This window comes from Juglans microcarpa x Juglans regia, chromosome 1D (genome assembly GCF_004785595.1).
Source record: "Juglans microcarpa x Juglans regia isolate MS1-56 chromosome 1D, Jm3101_v1.0, whole genome shotgun sequence".
Taxonomy (NCBI): Eukaryota; Viridiplantae; Streptophyta; class Magnoliopsida; order Fagales; family Juglandaceae; genus Juglans; species Juglans microcarpa x Juglans regia.
In genome coordinates, this window is record NC_054594.1 from 29,126,953 (window position 1) to 29,148,272 (window position 21,320).

Genomic DNA, 21,320 nt, shown 5'->3' on the forward strand with positions numbered 1-21,320 from the left:
ATCACACAAATTGAGAGAAAGCTGTTGAATACAAAACTTTGGAATTTATTGTTGATATATAACATGTCACCTTAATTAGTATTAAATGATAAAATAAAATTGACATTTTTGGTTTCTATGGAAACTACTCTTCAGGACACTTTTCTCCATAATCCAAGCCAAGAACGTATCTACCTGTCAGAGCACTGCTCTCTGCCAGCTGAACATTGAATCCCAGTTCACCAGTTTTTTTGGTCTCATCATGCAGACTATAGTCACAAGTCTTTTTTTTTATTGGCGCCGGGTGTCCGAGAACAGCGTCCCGACTAATCCCGAATAGTCATAAGTCATAAGTCATTTTATTTCTTCTTACAGTAAGGAGTCAAGATCCAAAAAAGGAAAGAAAAAATGAACCCTACATACCTTAGATCGTGCAAAAAGCAAAGCAATGTTAAATGCGTGACCCATTGCCACAAAATTTGCAGGGGTGTTCTCTGCAGATGATGCCTGAACCCATATTGATGAAAGCAAAAGACTGACTTGGTGACTGCTCAACCGAAGGCAGATTAGCTCCTGAGCATGTACAGATCGACAAGATGAGATATTTCAATAATACTTAAGAAATAAGAACACCCCATGATAATTCAACTAAAGTGCTAAATTAAGAGTTGTAGTTTCAGAAGATAAGGGTTGTAGTTTCAGAAGATAAGGGTTGTAGTTTCATACTGTTTTTCCATCAGTAAAAGCACGCTTGAAGCTGTAGGAATGATCATGTGATGGATCAATTACAGATTGTTTCAAACCTACATCTGATACTTGACTCACTTCCTCCCCTACGTCAACATTCTTGGGTTCATTGGTGTCTGTATCTTCATCCTGAATGGAAAAACTTACACTCCTTTCCTTCTGCAATGTACCAACAGAGGGAAGCCTAGAAACTGATTGTGAAGGTTTAATATTCTGGTCTAGCCAAGGACAAAGAAGTGATGGCATAAGAACCATTGAGAAAACATTGTGTGCCCCAACTCGTGTTTCAGGGTCTGGGTGGGACATTGCTAGGAGCAGTTGGTGAAACAGAGCTTCAGGAAAAGCCTGAAACAGGTCATAAGTATCGATTCAGAAACTTGATGATTATACAAGATCTCAAAATATGCTAACATGGTACAATCCAAACAAACGCACATGCCTTCTTGTGATATGATACATTAGGGATGGAAGAGATAATCTTTGCAGTCTGAAGTACAGCAGAGACTGTTGTTCTAGCCACAGCAGCAGCTGTTGGGATATTCTCAAGCACCACAGCCATCATATCAAGAATGGGTCCCACGTCTCCGACCTGTTAATCACAAATGTAACCGCAATGCATCAAGAATGATTCCCACACCAAATCAAATCAGTGACACAGAAGCAGGAAGTAATGATTTAAAAAAAAAAAAAGGATTTACTGTTAAGAAGGTTAATCGAGACTAATGATGACCAAGATTACAAGAAAATGTAAGTTCAAACAGAGTATAAATGAACATTAAAACATGAGAGCCGGGATATGTATGCAGGGATGTTCATAACAGGATGTTGCTCATTTGGTTAAAGAGGAATAAGCGTGAAGAGCTAATTTAGAAACGTATATTAAGACGTTGTATTTTTAGAATTTTATTTCTACATGTATATTGCAAATTATCGAGATCTAATTTTATATATACTTATGTTTTTTATGATTTTTGAATCTCAATGTGTCACACACTAGAAAATTTGGGCCCCCCTCGGAAAAATTGCTGGTTCTGCCGCTGTCTTGCATATACTACAAAGAATAATGATATTAATATAACAATTCTACAACCTATAAATGTGACAGCCACTTCATAAAAAATACCAAAGTTTTTGTAATTTTGAATTTTACACAAATGTCCTCTATTTAAAAACAGAGTAGTAAAAATTGATGTATGTGCATCATTACTCCACAAAATATTCACATTTGTTTAAAACACAACTGCAAAACAATTCCAAACCTTAATTGACAGCTGTGAAATGCATTTTTCTATAGCCAAATGAAGATCCGTGTTCAATTTATCTGAACCATCTCTACGGCTGGACAATTCAACTGAATTTTGAAGGCACTTCCGTAAATGTTTGATCAGGTCAGATATTGCACCAATGATTGCAACCGAGGCCTGTTGCTCTGCTTTTTTTGCAAGTTGAGTGGTGACATTGACAATGTTTTTCTGTACGAGAGGTTGTTTGACAACATCTTTGTGATCCAAGTGCTTGATCAGGATAGATAATAAGAGATGGGAGTTATCTCCTGTTGTTTTACAGTAAATATGAGCTACATTAATTGTGCACAAATTATTTATTAGAAAACTAATTATATGAAGGACAGATAGAGTATTAAAGATTTATGTGTAACCTGATTCCTTCAAAAGTGACTGGAAATACATCAAAACAGAACAGGCAACTCCTTTTTCAGGGGACCAATGGTTATCAGCATCAAAACTATGAAAAAGGGGTTCGAGCACACGCCGCACTGTTGTGGCTTCCTTCGCTAATCTGGCCATATTGTACAGGCAAACCCTTGACCAGTAAGCAGGATTTTTGGAAGTATCCCTGTGAAATGCAAATGGAACGCAAGGATGTTAGAGGAGTATTAATTATTTCTCAATAAAATGATATGGACCAAAGGTGGTTTTTGAAGACCAAAAATGAAAAGCTTTACATTGTAGGGTCTAAATGAGGGTTAGCCATGAGGTTCGGCAACGAAGGAACCTTCTTACTGATATCAGGGAAAGATGAGCCATGTTCCTCGTCTTTAAGTACTCCTTGAACCCACTGGTCCTCAGATTGAGAATATTGTCCGTCTTCCTTTGTATCGGTGTTATTTTGGAGATCCATGTAGTTCTCCAAGGTCACTGATATGATCTATTTCAGAACCAAATCAAATGGTAAAAATGATTTCATATTTATGTAGAATGCCCAAAATCCAAATGCCACACACCTGTCACTTTAAATAGAAATAAAACTTAAACTTTTACCAAAGATTTACAAAATTAACTCTCACTTATTTTGATCTTATAAGGTGTCTGTGTCAAAAATATTAACAATAAAACTGACAACGAGGCAAAAATACTCACATTGTCAAAGTCCATTGAGATATGGGAGTGCTCACCCATGAACGATACCTAGCACAACATAGTGGAAAAAAAACAAGGCAAGTCAAAGAGCGTGGGAAAAGCATACATCAAGATGTATTAGACAGATGGCCTTGATCAAGGGAGTTGTGAAAGAAGAGGAAATATGAAAAATCTAATATACTATATATTAATCGAATGCAAAAACAGCATATATGGAACAAAGTAATAAATTAAACCTTCAGTGAGAAGCAATTATAGAAGGAAAAGAAACATAAAATTGGACAAAACATAAATTTCCAAGGAAAAATAATAAAATAGTAAAATAATAAAAAACATTTACTCCAAGAAGGCATCATTGAGAGGGATGAATCTAGTCGCCACTCCTACCATGCTTCAGAAAAGCTCCATTAATACTTCTATAGAAAGATAGTGACATTTATATGGTCCTCTATTCACCATTCTAGAGAGAAGCTGTATATAGTGGCGCTAGTTCATTGCCCAATGAATCTCACATTACCAATAATTTCCAATAGGAAAATGCTAGAATATACATTACTATCTCATTGTTATCCTACTCTACTGACGTGATTATACTTATTGACGCTTGGATCAATTCTTGTAAAAAAAATAAACATCCAAGGATTACTAAGTACTATCATGCCAGTAGAGAAGGATAATGGTGTGATAGTGTTGTAGTTTTCATCATTATTCTTTTCAGTATGGTTTCAAAGATTTAGATGTACATCATTTGCTGTTGTTTCCTAAAATCACTTGTGCAAAAGAAAATTAAGAATATAATTCCCATATCAGTTAAAAATCCAAACTTTCAAGAAGCTATAGAGAATGTGTTAGATTGAACTTAAAGCTAGAGAATGTGGTAGAACTAATTTTTTTATTAAGTAATAATTCTTTTAATGAAAAGCGCAAATGGCATTGTCCAAGTACACAGGAAGTATACAAGAGAGACATCTATCTAAAATGAGCAAAAGATATAATAAAATCATGTAAATTTAACCCAATAAAGTCTATAGAAACAATCCAAGCAATTAGGATATGGATTGAAAAGATGTTTTGAGCTCCTATAACATCTTTTCACCATCCTCAAAGATTCTACCCTTCCTTTCTTTCCAAATTACCAGATGAGGCAAATAAGAACTATCTTCCATATTGCCGCAATTTGTGAGCTGCCACCCAACCTTCTCCAAGAATAAAAGTAGATCCAGGACTCTTTTGGGCACAGATCAAGCCATTCCAACAAGACTAAAGAAGCTATCATTCCACTTGTAGTCTCAGAGTTAAATAGAAGATGATAAACAAATTCCCCACTCCTCTTACACATACAGCACCAGTCGCAGGGTCCGAAGGATCTCTTCACCTTCTACTGGAATACAACATATTAAAAATTTTACCAAAAGCATCAATCTCCCAATCTTGAGCTGCTTTGATGAAGCTTGTATTCAACTGAAGAGTCACTTGAAGTCTCCGTATTGTCCACTATTGAAGCCTCCTTATAAAGCGCAACACTATAGACCTCAGGGAAAGTTTCGTTGAGGACCCTCTCACCACACCACAAATCGTGCTTAAATCTACTTCCGGATCCATCTCCCATCTCAAATACGATATAATTAGAAACTTCCCCAACATTTCCTTGGAACACGTCAGAACACACCTCACCCCACAAACATCCATACTTAGAATCCACTACTACTCTCCACAATGCTTCTCTCTCATGTTGGAACCACCAAAACCACTTCCCAAGTAATGTTAAACCTGAGCATATCCCAAACCCCCAAACTGCCCTGAGATATCAGCTAGCATATCTTGGCTCAACTCACCAATTGGTATTTTTGTTCTTCCCCTAAACACCCGCCCCCAAAAAAAATGTGGATGTCCCTTTGTAGCTTCACGTTATGATCAGCCATGCTAGAAGAGAGTGAAAAGGCATATGAAATACTTAGGCAAGTTCGAAAGAGTGCTTTTAATAATTGTAATCCCATCACCTTAAAAAAAAATACATTTCCTTCCTCTGACCAGTCGATGCTCAATATTCTCTCTAACTTCATCATCAATTATCTTTGCCTTGGAATTGGTCAAGCTCTCCACATTGTCAACATGCCCCACAAGAGCAACTTCCATTGTAGCCAAATTAATCTTTCAATCTGGAAATGGCTTCAAAGCATAGAAATTGTAATGACTAAATGAAGGACTGAGCCACATTAGGACCTCTACTCCAAAAGACTAGCTAATGTTAAAATTGAAGTTCCTTAAAATTATTTAAAAGGGCAAGAACTTCTCGTTCCCAAGCCCTGTGAGATCACATTCACCACCTTCTCATACTAAGCCTGGGATATTACAGGAATAAAGCGCACAAACACCAAAGGTGATTTGGGTTAGCCTCACAGAACACCATAGTATGGTCTGCATACAGGAGATGCAATAAATTAATAACACCAGCATTTCCAGCACCCAAAGAAATCCTAATATAAAACCCCCATCAACTGCAGCCGGTAACATCTTACTAAGTGCCTCCATGACTATGACAAAAAGCATAGGAGACAATGGATCTCCTTGTCACAATCTAGAAGCTGCTAAAGAAGCTGTATGGGCCATTCACTAACATCGAGAAGGCACCAAAGGAATTCCTAGTTGACATGATCATATGTGCTTCCATGCTCAGTTTGCATAATACCCAACGCACTACAGATTTCAGGCTACTATCCAAGTATTCATTAGCAATAAGAAAAAAGCCTAAAATTTGGCCACCTCTAACAAAGGTATTCTGTGGCTTTAAAACGATCTTTCTAACCACCCAACCCAATCTATTAGCAATAACCTTAGAGATGATTTTGTAGACCCCTCCCGTTCACTAAAATTAAAGGATTGTAATCTTGTAGATCCACCCCCACCTGGGCGGGGAGGAAAATTCCCACCCTGCCCCTGTCCCCACCTAACTCAACTCGGTCATACCCGTTGAACAGGCTGGTGGATTACCCAACCCTCCATCCGCTCCCCCTGCCAATCAAATCCATCAAACCATCTCTGCACTGCTTTCCAAACCAAAATCGAGATTTTAGACCACAAACCCAAACCTTCCAATCCAAACCAAATGATTACACTCAAATCGAAAGAAATATAGGGGATGAAACAATCACTGGACCTCGTGAGACCCACGACCATGGTCGTTGGTCTCTAGACCTTGAGAGGCCGTTGGCCATGAGCCCCAAGAGAGAAGAAGCAAAGAAGAGAGGAACAATGAAGAAGAGAGGGGAGAGAACAAGAAAGAAGAAGAGGGGAAGAGAGAGGTGTGGCTGGTGAAGATATAAATTAGGATTTTTTTTTTTTTTTTTTCTATTTATATGTGTATGGGGTATTAAGCATACAGACAGGTGGGGTACCCACCCGCTTAACAAGAGAAGAACATAATAATCCAACCACCCGGGCTGTTGGCTCAGTGGATTGGAGGGGTCAAGGCAAGTTCAGGTGACCTGCTCCCAGCCCTAAATTAACAATCATGAAACACTCGCATGATATTGTTTCTAATCACATCCCAACATACTTTAAAAAGGGGCATGAGAAATTATCAACGCTAAGAACATTGTCACCATTCAAACCTTTCACTACTTTACATACCTCCATCTCGTTGAAAGGCCTCTCAAGCCACATGACCTCTTCCTCCCCAATGGATTCAAAAAGGCTAATCGAGCTATTTAGAAAACAGGCGATCATAGAATTGCACAATAAGGCTTCCAATCATTTGTTGACCAGTATATATTGAGCCATTAACTACTCTCATCTCAATAAATTATTTTCAATTTAACTATAAAAAAAGAGTTATTACTTCAATTTGATTAGATGGAGAAACATAAACTATTTCTACTGCTACCCTCCACATCCAGATTCCCCTCAACAGTTTTTCTGTCCATTTTCAACTTTAACCTGTCCCCTTTTTTCATAATGTCAAAGGCAATTGAGTAAGCCCCAACATCAACTTCTTCCCCTTTTTTAGCATTAATGTCCACCCACCCATCAACTTCTTCCCCCTTTTTAGCATCGAGTAGGCCCCAAAACAACAATGAGGAAGACAGGACAAAAGAAAACGAAAGCTATCCAACTAGATAATGTAAAACAGTGAATAAGGAAATGGCATGGGAGATTACTTCTAAAAGGGAAAAAAATAAATGTTTGGCCCAAGGCAGAGACAAACCATACACAAGTTGCACATCTAAGTGCCATGTACACAGAGAGGTCAATCCTGTAGTGCAGTATGACAAAAAGATTGAATTGATACAGCTTTCAATCTGGTGTAATATAAGGCTAATAGAATCTAATCATATTGATCCCATAACACGACACAATAGGATTAATTGATGCTACAATGTGGTGTACCATACAATTATCATGCAAGAAATAATTTGATCATCATTCCAGTGTTTAAATTTTACCAACATGAGTGTTATAGTACAGACAAGTTGATAGCATAGCTATACGATGTTAACTTCTTTTCCATGTAAGACTCATTTAGAAAAAAAGAGAGCAGGTAATGAATTGAATAAGTTCAAATGTACACACTAAACATAGGGATATCTCAAGTAAGAAAAGGTCAAGGGCAAGAAAAAGAAAAAGAGTAGCCTGTAGATGTATGAGCATATGCCAACGCAGAAGCTTGAGCAATTTTTTTTAGAAGTGACATTTGATTGGGAAAAAGAATTGTACCATAAAAGCCAAAGCTTGCAGTCCTGCTGAACGTAAACGTAGAGCTCTTTCACCGTCTCCAACTTCTTGAGCCAATTGACAAAGTTTGGGAATGAGCCCCTCTAAGTTGAATGTGTATGTATTATCCATCTACTTTTATTTCCAAATGTCAGTAGATTCCAAATCAAATATCCAATCTTTAGCCATTCATTTCAACCACTCCCATTTATTATCTTGCCAATGTTAGGGGTGGCAAATCGTGTTTTCGGATCATGTTCATATTGTCTCAAGTCATGAACATTCGACTATATAAGTCAACCCGACCCCGAACCGTTAAGCTAAATGTGTCAAACTTTCAAACTCTAATCCATCCCATTTAGATAACGCATCGTGTCATGTCACTCATTTTGACCCTTTTAATAATTAATTAGAAATAAATTAACATAATACGACCCATTTAAACCCGTTTCATCTAAATGAGTTGAACTAACACGTATAATTCATTTAAACTAATTAACATAATTTTACATAAAAGTTAAGATCTATATTTATTAGTAGCAACAATATCTTAAAAAATATATATCAATATTTTTCAAATTTTATCGTATAATAAAACTAATATTACAGTCCAATACAATAATAAATATGAGCTTAAGTCTAAAATTACAATCCCAACAATAAAAACATAAAACATAAGCAAACTGAGAAACACCAATATTACAACTTAACAATAATAAAATTTTAATTTCGAAATAAAATCTAAACGGGTCAAAATGGGTTAATTTCGTGTTAAGTGGGTTAACCCATTATTGACCCGTTAATAAATTGTGTCTTAACGGATCAACCCGTTTGGACCTAAACTCGTTAACATCAAACCCAAACCCATTAATTTCGTGTTGTGTTCGTGTTGGGTTCACAGATCGTGTCATATATTGTCACCCCTAGTCAATGTCAACAACATTAAAAAGTGTCTCTGCATGAAAATTTACAATTTTCACTAACAGGGTGGTAAATTCTGTCAGGGACTCAGGGGCCCATTGAACGAGTTCCCCATATGCACTCAAACCAAGTGCATAAGCCACGTTATTAATAGATTAATAGATTTATAGCTATGTCAAAATATTCAGATCAAAACTTCATCCTTCTATCCATTACGTACCTGGCTATTTATAAAGTCAACTAGAGTATTGCAACCTGAAATCTGCATTTCCTCCCGCCGAGTTTGTTCTAAAAGGGTACGAACAATCCCTAATAAACTGCTAGCAAATAGTGGCCTGCACATATTGAAATCCTCTGCTCAATATCAGCACAAATAATACTCATTTTCAAGTGGAAAGTGAAGAAAGAATCAATTAACAACTATACAGGAGCAATCAAGCAAACAGAATATTCAACAAGTGAACTTTCTCGCTATAAGACTTCTGTCTACATCCCGTGAGACTACTCTACTGCAAAGTAGCAAGGATAATGCAACATTTCCTGAGACGTATCACCTACTCTCTCTTTCCCTCAATCTTATAAGTCCTTGTCTCCATCGCTTTCCCTTCCCGCTAAAGAAGTTGTGATATTTCTAAATCAGAATAACAACAACCATTTAGTCCAGGAAAGAGCCTCCAATAACACTTCCTTAAAGTTATGTTAAAAATGGGGGGTTTCTACAATTAGTTACCACAAAGTGGCCTAAGCTGTCTCTAAACTCATACCCAAACATGCTTCTCTGGCAGATTCTTATAGAAAAATAAATCTTAAGCAATGATAAAGCAGCATTAGACATATATGGACTGCCAAAATTTTAGCAAATACTCTTTGTATATCATTATTGACTTCATAATGAAGAAATACTTAGAAATGCAACACACTGCCCCCTCCCCCCCGGGAAACAAAAAAAAAAGAAATACCAAAAATGGGAGGTTCTTATGCTGAGTCCTTTGAGGACTCACTTCACTGCAGTCTCTTTGGTATAGGAATTTTTTTTTTTTTTTTATAAGTAAACGGTTAAATTATATTAATATGAATAGCATAGCCCAAGTACACAAGGGGTATACAAGAGTTAACACTTATTTAGGAGGAAGAAATAGAAACAAGAAAATCATGAAAATAGAGGTCATTGAAATCTACAGCTTTGGTCCAAAGAAAAAGAGTTTTAACAAATAGTAATCTAATCTCCTCCAATAAACGCTCCATGTCTTCGAATGTTCTGTCATTTCGTTCCTTCCAAATGCACAATAGAATACAGATAAGAATCATTTTCCACACAGGTGAAATTTGTGGAATGACGCTGAGGTTCGACCAACATGCCAGAAGCTCGACCACTATAGCAGGCATAACCCAGAGCTCTACCCTTCTGAATACATCGACCCAGAATGCTCTAGCAATCTCACAATGTAGTAGAAAATGGTCCACAGTCTCCCCACTTTTTTTACACATATAGCACCATTCCACCACTATCACCCCGTGTTTCCATAAGTTATCCATTGTCAAAATCTTCCCCAGAGATGCTGTCCATGCAAAAAATCAACCTAGGAAGGACCTTGTTTCTCCAAATTCTTCTCCATGGAAAGTGATTATTTTGCAGTTGTATGAGGGCCTTGTAGAAAAGAATGAACTGAAAATGTACCTTTCCTGGTATGTATCCACCACAAAGTATCAGCTCTTTGAGTGCTCGATCTCATGGAGTATAAGAGTTGGAAGAAATCTTCAAAGTTGTTGACTTCCCAATCTTGGGCCACCCTAGTGAAGCTCACATTCCATTGGAGTAAATCACCATCCCTCTCCATGAGCTCCGCTACTGAAGCTTCTTTCTCACGTGCAAGTATGAACACTAGCAATACTAATCACTAGAAAATTATAAGGTTCTCTGTCAAGAGTTTTTGAAGAAAATTTTGCAACATCACTTAGGCAATCAAAGTAATAATCAAAACATAAGAAGGTATATACTATTTGATTGAGTCGCCTCTCATGTAAAAGCCAAACGGGACCACAAGGAGGGATTGATCCCTGGCAGAAACCTGAAACCTCTTTCAGGATCAACACCCAATAGCCAGCTAAATACAGTGATCTATCCAGTGCGAAATTTTCTTCATCAGTATTTCACGTTTCCAAACTTTCATTCCCAAGGAAGAGTATCTAGAGACTAAGGCACCTTTGAAAGAAGCTTTCTTTGTATGGACAGCTTGCTTCGGGAAGATCCTCACATTTGACAACCTACAAAGACGCTAGATCATCATAGTAGAGTGGTGTTGCATGTGCAAAAAAAATGGGGAGACTCTGAATAATTTACTCCTCCACTGTGAGGTGGCCATGACCTTATGGAACGAGTTCTTTGCTAGAATGGGGGTAGCTTGGGTGATGCCAAGAAATGTCGTTGATTTTCTAGCAAGTTGGAGGGGCTTGCGTGGCGACTCACAAATCTCAGCCATATGGAAGATGGTCCCCATTTGCCTATGGTGGTGTCTTTGGAGGGAGAGGAACGATAGAAGCTTTGAAGATCGCAAGCGGTCAATGGATGGGCTTAGAGTTTTCTTTTTTAACACTTTATTTCATTGGTCGGTTGTATTAGACTTCAATGGTCTGAATATCCATGATTTCCTTGTATCTCTAGTCAATCATGCTTAGGTGTTGCTCTTGTATATCTCTCGTGTACTTGGGCTATGCCTAGTTTTCATTAATAAAATCTTATTTACACTAATAAAAAAAATTACGTTTCCAAACTCTTGTCCGCCTACCCTCAATGGTTGAAAAAATGGAATGAAAACGACACAATTTGTTTATATCCCAAATAAACTTTTTTTTATAAGTGATAAAAATTATGGATATTCCCATGAACTTTTTTTTTATTATTTTATAAGTAAAAAAAAATTACTTTTTTTTTTTTTCATATTGTAGCCAATTTTCTCTCTCCTCTTTTTTCTTTCCGTACGTAACAACTTCCGAAAGTATTTTCGCGACTAAGATGGTGGTTGTGGCCTCTTGACGATGTTTCTGTTGGTGGATTATTCTTTGGAAGGAAGATGCCTCCCATGCAATGTATTGTCATTGAATCGAAGGCGTTCGAAGTGAGAAGAGAGGGGAGTAAGGTGCTCATCACAGAGAAAGGTTGGAAGGTTGGGAAAAGCCTAAGTTTGGGTTTAGACAGTCTGTTGGTTATCGAGAACTCTGGAGGGATGTGAGAAAATGGGAAGCAATGAGTTTTACTCTGCTCACCGTGAAGGAGGCAGAGCTTTCACCACACAACGGTGTTCAAACTCTCGTGGCTTTTACATGGCCTTGGTGGAGTACGGTGGGGGAGGCCATCGCAATCTCATTTTTATCCTGGAGGACAGGGATGGAGCGGGGTGGAGAAACTTTGTGGTAGTGCTACAGGAGGTTGGAGGAGAAGGTGGTAAAACTTTCCTTCCACCACCGCCTCGATCGTATAGGGAAGCTTTGGAGTCGTCTCAAGACGTGCGAAAACCAGAGAAAACAGACTTACGAAAGTCAGATAGCAACTTTTTTTCGGCAAGAAATCAGTATGGTGAAGGAGATGGCAGAGCATGGTTGGGGCAGAAAGTAGAAAGAGTGTTGAAGGAACTGCACGATATGCAGTGGAGGAAGAAGTACATGTCTGATCAACTCTATAAGTTGAAATGCTGCGTTGAAGGGCTTTCTAAAAGGGAGTGGTGCATGGGCTCGGGCCTTGGCCCGTATGTAGATCAAACAAAGGATGTGGGAAAAGGGACAGTTGGGTGGGCTTGTAGGTAAAGCCCAAGTTATGGGTTAGTCCAAAGGGAAGGCAAAGGTGGTGGGCTGGGAACTGGGCTTCAGCTCAGGAGGATGCCGAAGCAGACAGGCCTTTCCTGGCGCAAGAAGACCTAGAACGAAGGGGGCCCATTGAAAGTACAAACCCGAGCCACCGTCGCAGGTGAAGACCCAGATGGCCTCGTTGAAGGCCATGGAAGTGCCGGCGGTAGACTTGTCGTCGGCTGAAGCCGTATCAGAGCAAAGGGGAGTGGAGTTGAGTTATGTTGCTCCTGTAGCCCCCACAGTCACGGGACCTGCACAGAACAGGTTGACGACAGTCTCTGTTCTCTCTTCGACGATAACCGCCACTATTGTCCCTCTGATGACAACGACAACGGCAGCTGGGCATACACAGACAATGTTGGATGGTGATTCTTTGATTGAGAAGACTAACTGGGCAGATGTGAAGGCCTTGCCGTCATCCTCTGTAGCCCCCATTGCCACGGGATCTGCACATAACAGGTCGTAGACTTCACAAGTGGCACCTGGAGAATTTTTGGCCTCAAACAGTGGTGTTATGGTGATATCTAGAGTAGTGGAACATGATGAAAAAAATGATGAGCTTTCTGTGAAGGAGCCAGAAGGGATAGATCTGTAGTTAGCTATCTGTGAAGGGGAGTGCATTAATGGGGGAGACGCTGAACCTATACGCATGCTTCCCCCAAATCTGAATTCAAACCAGTTCATTTCAGATTTGGTGTTTAAGAAAGTGGAAGACCTGCAAGCTTGTCTTGGGGTGTCTTGTCCAGACTTTGAAGAACAATTCAAGGCTCTCCTTGTTGCCATTGAAGATAGTCAATCGAAGTTCGCCACTAAGAGAGATAGGGAACTTAAAAGGCTTGAATGCTCTATAAATTATGAAGTGAAGGAGGGGAGTGGCGGAAGGCATAGAATGAAAGGGAGATGAGTTACTATTGTCCATGAAACCTAAGATACTCTCATGGAAAGTGTGGGGACTTAATGATCGCAATAAGCACCTCCGCATTAAATCTTTTATTGCGATCGTGGAAGATTGATGTGTTTTTTCAAGAAACAAAATTAGGGATCGTTGATAGAAGACTTATTCGCAACTTGTGGGGGTGTTCGTATGTAGGTTGGTCTTATTTGCCTTCGGTAGGAGCGGTTGGGGGTGTTCTCTTAATGTGGGATAAAAGGGTGGTGGAGGCGGTTGAGGAGTGCATTGGGACTTTTTCAGTTGCTAATCTTTTTAAAAATGTAGTAGATGGGTGGGAATGGGCTTATGTAGGCATTTATGAGCCTAAGTTGGATAGAGAGAGGAGAAGACTTTAGGAGGAGTTGGCGGGCTTATAATGTCTATGGGACGTGCCGTGGTGTATGGGTGGGGATTTCAACATCACTCGCTTCCCAAGTGAGAGATCAGGTAACTCTCGCACTTCTACAGCTATGGAGGAGTTTTCTGAGTTTATGTTTGATTTGGACCTTATGGATCTCCCCCTTGTTGGAGGTGAGTTCACATGGTCCAATAGCAGCGGGTGGTTGAGACTTGGCAGGTTTATTATTTCTCCTACTTGGGAAGCCCACTTTCACGAGCTGAGGCAGAAGCGGCTAGCACGGGTTTGTTCCGATCATTTTCCTATTTTGTTAGATTGTGGTGGAGTTCATAGGGGCCATCAGTATTTCAAGTTTGAAAATATGTGGTTAACAGTGGACGGGTTTGTTGAGAAAGTTTGTTCTTGGTGGTCTTCTTATCAGCTCACAGGTACCCCTAGCTTCATTCTTGCAGGTAAGTTTAAGGCTTTAAAGCAAGATTTAAAGAGGTGGAACATGGAAGTCTTTGGTAGTATTGTCAACCAGAAGACTACTCTTATGGAGGAGTTACAGGAGTTGGAAGGGCAGGTATTGATGGGAGATACTTCCAAAGAGGTACTGTTGAGGAAGAGTGTGGTGGAGATTGAACTGGAGAGGGTGTTGTTGATGGAGGAGACCTCACGGCGACAAAAATCCAAGGCTTTTTGGTTAAAAGAAGGGGATAAATGTATAAAGTTCTTCCATATAGTTGCTAATTCACATAGGCGCAACAACACTATTGAGACACTCAAGATAGGTAATCAAGTTCTCTCTTCCCCCTACTAAACTAGAGAATCATATTGTGAATTACTATGAGAACTTGCTCACGGAACTAACTTGTTGGAGGCCGAAGCTCGATTTGCCTTTTGAGACAATTGACATATAGAGTGCGAATTGGCTAGAAAGATCTTTTGAAGAAGATGAGGTGTATGAGGTTATCAGTAGTATGGCTAAAGACAAAGCGCCTGGGTCGGATGGGGTTTCTTCCAACATTGTTGGGAGATTGTGAAAGGAGATGTAATGCAGGTGTTTCTTGAATTCCATGCCTTCAAGAAATTTGAGAAATGCCTTAATGCGACGTTCTTAGCCCTCATACTGAAGAAACATGAGGCGGTGGAAGTGGAGGATTTCCATCCTATAAGCTTGGTGAGTGGGATTTACAAAATTATTTTGAAAGTTTTGGCTAATCGATTAAGCTTGGTGATGGAGCAAATTATTTCAAAACCTCAAAACGCCTTTGTACGAGGGCAACAGATCCTTGATTTAGTTCTCATTGCCAATGAGAGCTTGGATCACAGGTTGAATGAGGGCACACAAAGCATCCTATGTAAGCTTGATATGGAGAAAGCATATGACCACGTAAATTGGGATTTCCTCCTTTACTCTCTTGGGAGGTGCGGTTTTGGTGATAGGTGGATTTCATGGATTCGTCATTGTATTACTACTGCCCGATTCTCAGTATTAGTTAATGGTACCCCTGTGGGTTTCTTTAACAGTTCTCGCGGACTGAGGCAAGGGGAACCCTTTGTCTCCATTCCTTTTCGTTATTGCCATGGAGGCACTTGGCCGAATGGTAAAGGCTGCTGTTGAGGGTAGTTTCTTAACTAGATTTTTGGTGGGTAATGGTACAAATGGCTCTATTATGTTCTCACATCTTTTATTTGCAGATGATACACTCCTCTTTTGTGAAGCGAAGTTGGGCCAAATTCAAGCTCTACGAGCACTTTTGTTATGCTTTGAAGCCATGTCGGGGCTTAAAGTCAACCTTGGTAAATCTGAGATGGTGGCGGTGGGTGGGGTGCCTCAAATCAGCAACCTAGCAGATCTCTTGGGGTGTAAAGTGTCTTCTCTGCCTATGAAATATTTGGGCCTCCCCTTGGGGGCGACTTTAAAAGCAAGAGCTATTTGGGAATGGATTATTGAGAAAGTAGAGAAAAGGTTGGCTAGGTGGAAACGATTGCATCTATCGAAGGGAGGGCGGATTACACTAATCACAAGCACTTTATCTAATCTCCCGACCTATTTCCTATCTCTATTTCCGTTACTTGTTGGGGTGGTGAATAGGATCTAGAAGTTATTTCGGGCTTTCTTGTGGGGTGGTTTGGGGGAGGAAAACAAATTTCACCTTGTAAATTGGAATAAAGTTTGTTCCCCAATATCGAGTGGAGGTTTGGGTGTGCGTAGTCTAAGGACTTTCAACAAAGCGTTATTAGGGAAATGACTATGGAGGTATCATTTGGAAGATGACTCATTGTGGAAGGAAGTTGTTGACTCTAGGTATGGAGGTGCCTGGGGTGGTTGGTGCACTAATTTAGTGAGGGGGCGGTATGATGTGCGTTTGTAGAGATATATTGGGGGGGGGGGTTGGCAGTGTTTCGAAAACAACATCCGTTATGTGGTTGGACAGGGTACCAGAAGCAAGTTTTGGCAGGATGTTTGGTGTGGAGGAGCGCTCTTTGGAGAGGGCCTTCCCAGCTCTCTATAGTATAGTAGCTAATAGGGAGGCTGCGGTGGCAGATGTGCTAGTGTTTGCTCATGGTTCCTATCAGTGGAAAATTCTATTCACTCGGGATAGCCATGATTGGGAGCTGCCTACCGTTGCAGAATTTTTCAGCTTGCTACATTCCAAAGGAGAGACAATGGCACAAGTTGATAGAATACAATGGAGAACCAATAGCAACAAAAAGTTCACAGTGAAGGCATATTATAAAATGTTGGCTTCACAAGATAATGTACCTTTCCCGTGGAAGAGCATTTGGAGGTCTCGCGTACCCTCCAAAGTGGCCTTCTTTATGTGGACTGCAACCCTAGGGAATATTCTAACCACAGACAACTTACAGAAAAGGGGCCTCATTGTGATAGATTGGTGTTATATGTGCAAAAAACACGGAGAATCAATAGACCATCTTTTATTGCATTGTGAGGTGACAAGAGAGCTGTGAGATGAGATATTTAGTAGAGTGAATGTTGCTTGGGTTATGCCGTCAAAGGTGGCTAATATGCTTGCCTGCTGGAAGGGTATTCAAGGCTGTCCCCAAGTGACAGCAGTTTGGAAGATGATACATTTATGCATTATGTGGTGTATTTGGATGGAGAGGAACGCAACGTGCTTTGAAGATAGAGAGAGAACAATGGCGGAGCTTTAGAATTTTTTTCTACACACTTTACTCCTATGGTTTTCAGCTATTGTTCTTAATGGAAACAATGTGCATGATTTCTTATCTATAATGTAGTGCTTTTAGAATGTATTTAGGCGTTTTTCTTTTGTATGCTCCTTGTGTACATGGGCTATGCCTATTTTTCATTCATATCAATGAAACTTACTTCTTACTTATCAAAAAATAATAATAAAAATCAATTAAAAAGTACAAAAGGCGGAATCAAAGTACACAAAAATTATAAAAGAGAGATCCTATCTAGAAAGAGAAAATGGCACAAGAAAATCATGGAAATTAAGCCCATCAAACTAAGACTAGAATCCATCAAACTTACATATTCTCTCTACATGACGATAGCAATTTCCTATAAATGCACAACACAACTTTCAGAGTTCCAAAGTTCTCACTCCGCAAATCCTTGTAACATCTCTGCTCTAGTTGATTGGTAATCTGCGGAGACAACACTAAAAGACATGAGTGAAGCAAATAGAAATTCTTCTTTTTGTGATGGGCACCTACACCTTGACATGATTATGGAAACTTCAAATGCTGAAAACTTTTTTTTTTTTTTTTTATAAGTAACAAATGCTGAAAACCTCAATCATTTTTCATCAAGTTTTGACCTAGACATATAATCTACCCATTTAAGCCGATCAACAATGCCAAAAATTTCTGGAAAAATGTGAAATTTTTGGCAAAATAACACAGCCCATCTTAAATAAGCAGGGCAACCAATGAGAAGAAAGAGCATTAAATTATTGATTTAAAACTAATTCAGTAATTGGAAAACAACATGAAAGTGTAACTAATGATAGCACCAGCACCAGCATGTAGCAAACCTAAACAAATATTTGTAAAAACAGATGGTTTATGAAAATGAGTATAACAGCCAATAAAGAGCATGCGTTGAATTCAAGCAATTTATAATAAATATGAAAGAGAATATTGGAAAATAAAAATACACAATTGAAAAAAGGAACAAAGAGTCTTACCTTGGGGACACGTAATGGGTTCTTAGAAGCATATTCACAAAGTTTCCCAATTTTTCTATCACTTGGTTCAGCTTCCTGCCATATACAAATTGGAAACAATAAGCATATCAGAAGCATGCTTTTCTTTTCTTTGCTGGGATAGGGTGGGGGGAGGGGGAATGAGGGTGGTTTGGGGATCATAAGTAATTGAGACCATGGAGCTGAAATTTCCTGAGCCTCCCTCCTCTAACAACGACCCAAGGAAGAACCAACACACATTTGGACCTATATTCTAAAAAGATTAGTTAATGGTACAATTGGAATCACTTGGAATCATTATAAAGAACAAGAACTTCTTCCTCCCAAGCAATGTGGGATCCAATTCACCACCAACACTCATTCAATATGGGGTATCACAATCTAACACCCCCCCCCTTCTCCTTCTCCTCAAATCCTTGTCCAAACTATTACATCATAGATGGCACGGCCCAAGTCCCATAATTTTGGTTAGGATAGCTTTAATACCATTTGTAACGACCCAAAGAAGTCCAAAGCCACATTTGGGCCTATATTCTAAGATTAACCAATGGTATAATTGGAACCACTTCGAATCATTATTAAAAAAAAAAAAAAAAGCTTCTCCCACACTAATAATATGAGATCTCATTCATCACCTATACGCACTTAATATGGAGTATCACACCTCTACTTACTTCCCCAACTAACTCGTTACAAGATTTACTCATAAAAAGGAATTCCCTACTAATAGTAATAGTCTTAAGAACATTTTTATTTCTAGTTATGTATATTCTCCTCTCGTATGTTTCCTGTCTACGTGGTCTATGCCTGATGCATTTTTTTAATAATATCTACTTATTAATATAAGTAATAATATAAGAATGTAACAGTAACAGTGATGAACCTTACAATGTCTACACCTTCATGATTAGGCAACACACACCGCTGGCATAAGTCATAGGAATGATAAACATAAAACTAATTGTAAAGGGAAAAAATCTTCAGATCCAACTAGTGCTGGATGGCGCATACTTGGTTTTAGTAGCCCCAAGACCAATTACAATCATAGATTTTCCAGGTCAACCCTTCGTCCAAACAAACAAAAATATCAATAAATGAGCCTCTGAAGGATATTAATTTGAAGGATGATGGTGTTGCGTCAAGCAGAAAAGTCACCTTCAATATATCAGCAAGCATCTTCTTGTACCGTTTCACCGGCTGTCTTGACCTTGCCCGCAGCGAAGGACAGAAAAAACAGAGGTTGCCACAGGCGGGTACAACCCGCCTCGACATAACCCCCATTTTCTATGAAAACCCAAAACTCCGGCCCTGAAAGTCGATATCGAAATTCAGATTGGCAAATTTGGCATAATCTTACAGACTATCCAAGAATTGTGCACTTATGGTGTTTCCAATAACTGACTAGTGGAAAATCCAAAGACCCCAGTTGAATTTAGCAGATTCCATGGTTTTTCCGAAAGTGGAAATGTGTTGCCAATGTTTTGACGAATCAGAAACAACAAATTTTCCAGATTTAATTAGGAGATTTTAATTTTTAGGAACTCTAAAGAAACGAAACCCAACAAAAGGAAAAACAAAACTATATCCACCAAATTGAAACCAAAAATCTCAAATTTAAAGATATACCCACGAATTCAAGATACAGAAAGTTAACTTCTGGGTACAACCAAAGACCTGAGACTGCGATCTGGGCCACTCTCAAAGCCGAAAATATCGTACAAAGCTGTTTAAAAGACTGCTTTAGAAAAAAGAAATCTAAAAACCTCGTAAGATTATTCACTATGACAAAATTTCCAGAGGAATCGAATTCTATTGATTGATTGAGTGATTGATTTTACCTCAGAATATTGCCAATGGGGCACGGGGGCAAAGGTTTGAAATTATCCCTCCCTTGGCCTTTTTCATCTAGTACGTCATTATTAACATGAGAAAAAGAAAATACCCATTAAGCTCCAATAATAAGCGAATTATATTAACAATATTAACAAAAATGTGTTTTCAGGTAAGATGCACTATAGTTACGGGCGGGTCGTTATTGCATTTGTCAGGTTTTGGCTGTTCTGTAGACCCCTCGCCAACGGCTACTCCTAATCCTATTAGATGTCCCAGAGCATTTTATTCCGTCTTCGGTGGATAATGGTGCTGTGATCGGTATTTTGTTTAACGCTGCGTGACTCTTATTTTTCCGAAGAAGAGCATGCAATGAAATGTCCAGTTGTCTCCATTGCCAAAGTCCAAAAGTCTCGCCCAACGGTCCCGAGATTTAAGGGCGATTTGCTGCTTTTTTCGGTTGCATGACAGAAATATCCCTCCGCTATTTACCTTTTTGACTATTTTAACCTGCACAATTATTTCGCTTTCAACTTTAATAATTTTTTTTTTTTAATTTTATTAGGTTTGATCTCAATTCAGAATTCTATCAAGGAAAATGATAGGAATGAATTTTTCGATTAGATTTTTTTTTTTAGGATTTGTATTTGTTTAATTTTTAGTACTGCATTTGCTTATTTTTTTAGAATTATGTTAAATACAATCATTTTTATTTATTTTTTGTACACTCTGATAATATGATTAGCTGTATTATTTTAATTATATTTAAAAAAAATAATATTATCAATCACATTAATATAATACATAAAAAATATATAAAAATAACAGCACATAAAATTTTTAATTTATGTCTTCCTATCAAAATGGCACCTAATTTGATGGGCTAGTTACTTTGCAATCATCACTCATTCTCCTCTCTTTTAAAAGGATTGTAAGAGTTTATATAATAGAAAACATTTATAATCTTATTTTACCCTTGAATGATGCTAAGTTTACGTTAAGATCAGTTTTAAGATTTTTTTTTTATTTTAATAAACAGTTTTAAGATTTCAGATGAGTTTAAGACAACCAATCTTCTTACGCTTGGGTTTAATAATAATAATTATGAGTAATAATTTCTATAAATCTCAAATATAAAAGGTTTTGTACAGACTCTTTATAAAAGATCGGACTCTACCATAAAAAAAAAAGTAAAACATCACTTTTTTCTTATGGGATTCACCTTTAAATAAATGGCTTGCGAATGACTTGCATGCTTAAGGTTTACTTTACGTTTTGATAGTGAAGTATTTGTAAGTATTATATAAATAGTAATAAAATAAAAAAATAAAATATTAAATAATAATAATAAAATAATAAAATATTCTAAAAATATTTGAATTACTCTCAATAATCAAATTAATGCCTTATGCGTAAAGTTCCATGGGAGCTTCTTTAAA

The 21,320-nt window shown here is 38.4% G+C and overlaps 1 protein-coding gene and 1 long non-coding RNA gene across 10 annotated transcripts in view; one reads left to right on the forward strand and one right to left on the reverse strand.

The window, feature by feature from the left end:
* LOC121255268 overlaps positions 1-1,887 on the forward strand; it is a 20,808-nt gene extending 18,921 nt beyond the window's left edge. The window contains exon 3 of the long non-coding RNA XR_005938768.1: positions 1,597-1,887. This is a non-coding gene — a long non-coding RNA (uncharacterized LOC121255268). The remainder of the gene's footprint in view (positions 1-1,596) is intronic.
* LOC121255229 (protein SEMI-ROLLED LEAF 2) overlaps positions 1-20,002 on the reverse strand; it is a 24,533-nt gene extending 4,531 nt beyond the window's left edge. The window contains exons 1-14 of one of the 9 annotated variants that reach the window (XM_041155520.1): positions 19,890-19,973; positions 19,682-19,774; positions 19,207-19,359; positions 18,034-18,108; positions 17,376-17,491; positions 8,956-9,070; positions 7,818-7,946; positions 3,105-3,152; positions 2,690-2,892; positions 2,384-2,580; positions 1,986-2,278; positions 1,166-1,315; positions 706-1,071; positions 403-552 (exon numbers count right to left, since the gene is read on the reverse strand). In XM_041155520.1, coding sequence (XP_041011454.1) covers positions 403-552; positions 706-1,071; positions 1,166-1,315; positions 1,986-2,278; positions 2,384-2,580; positions 2,690-2,892; positions 3,105-3,152; positions 7,818-7,946; positions 8,956-9,070; positions 17,376-17,491; positions 18,034-18,108; positions 19,207-19,332 — 1,968 coding nt within the window. In that variant the 5' untranslated portion in view covers positions 19,333-19,359; positions 19,682-19,774; positions 19,890-19,973. The other 8 variants (XM_041155513.1, XM_041155517.1, XM_041155526.1 and 5 more) reach the window with 8 other exon arrangements.
* Positions 20,003-21,320: the final 1,318 nt, after the last annotated feature.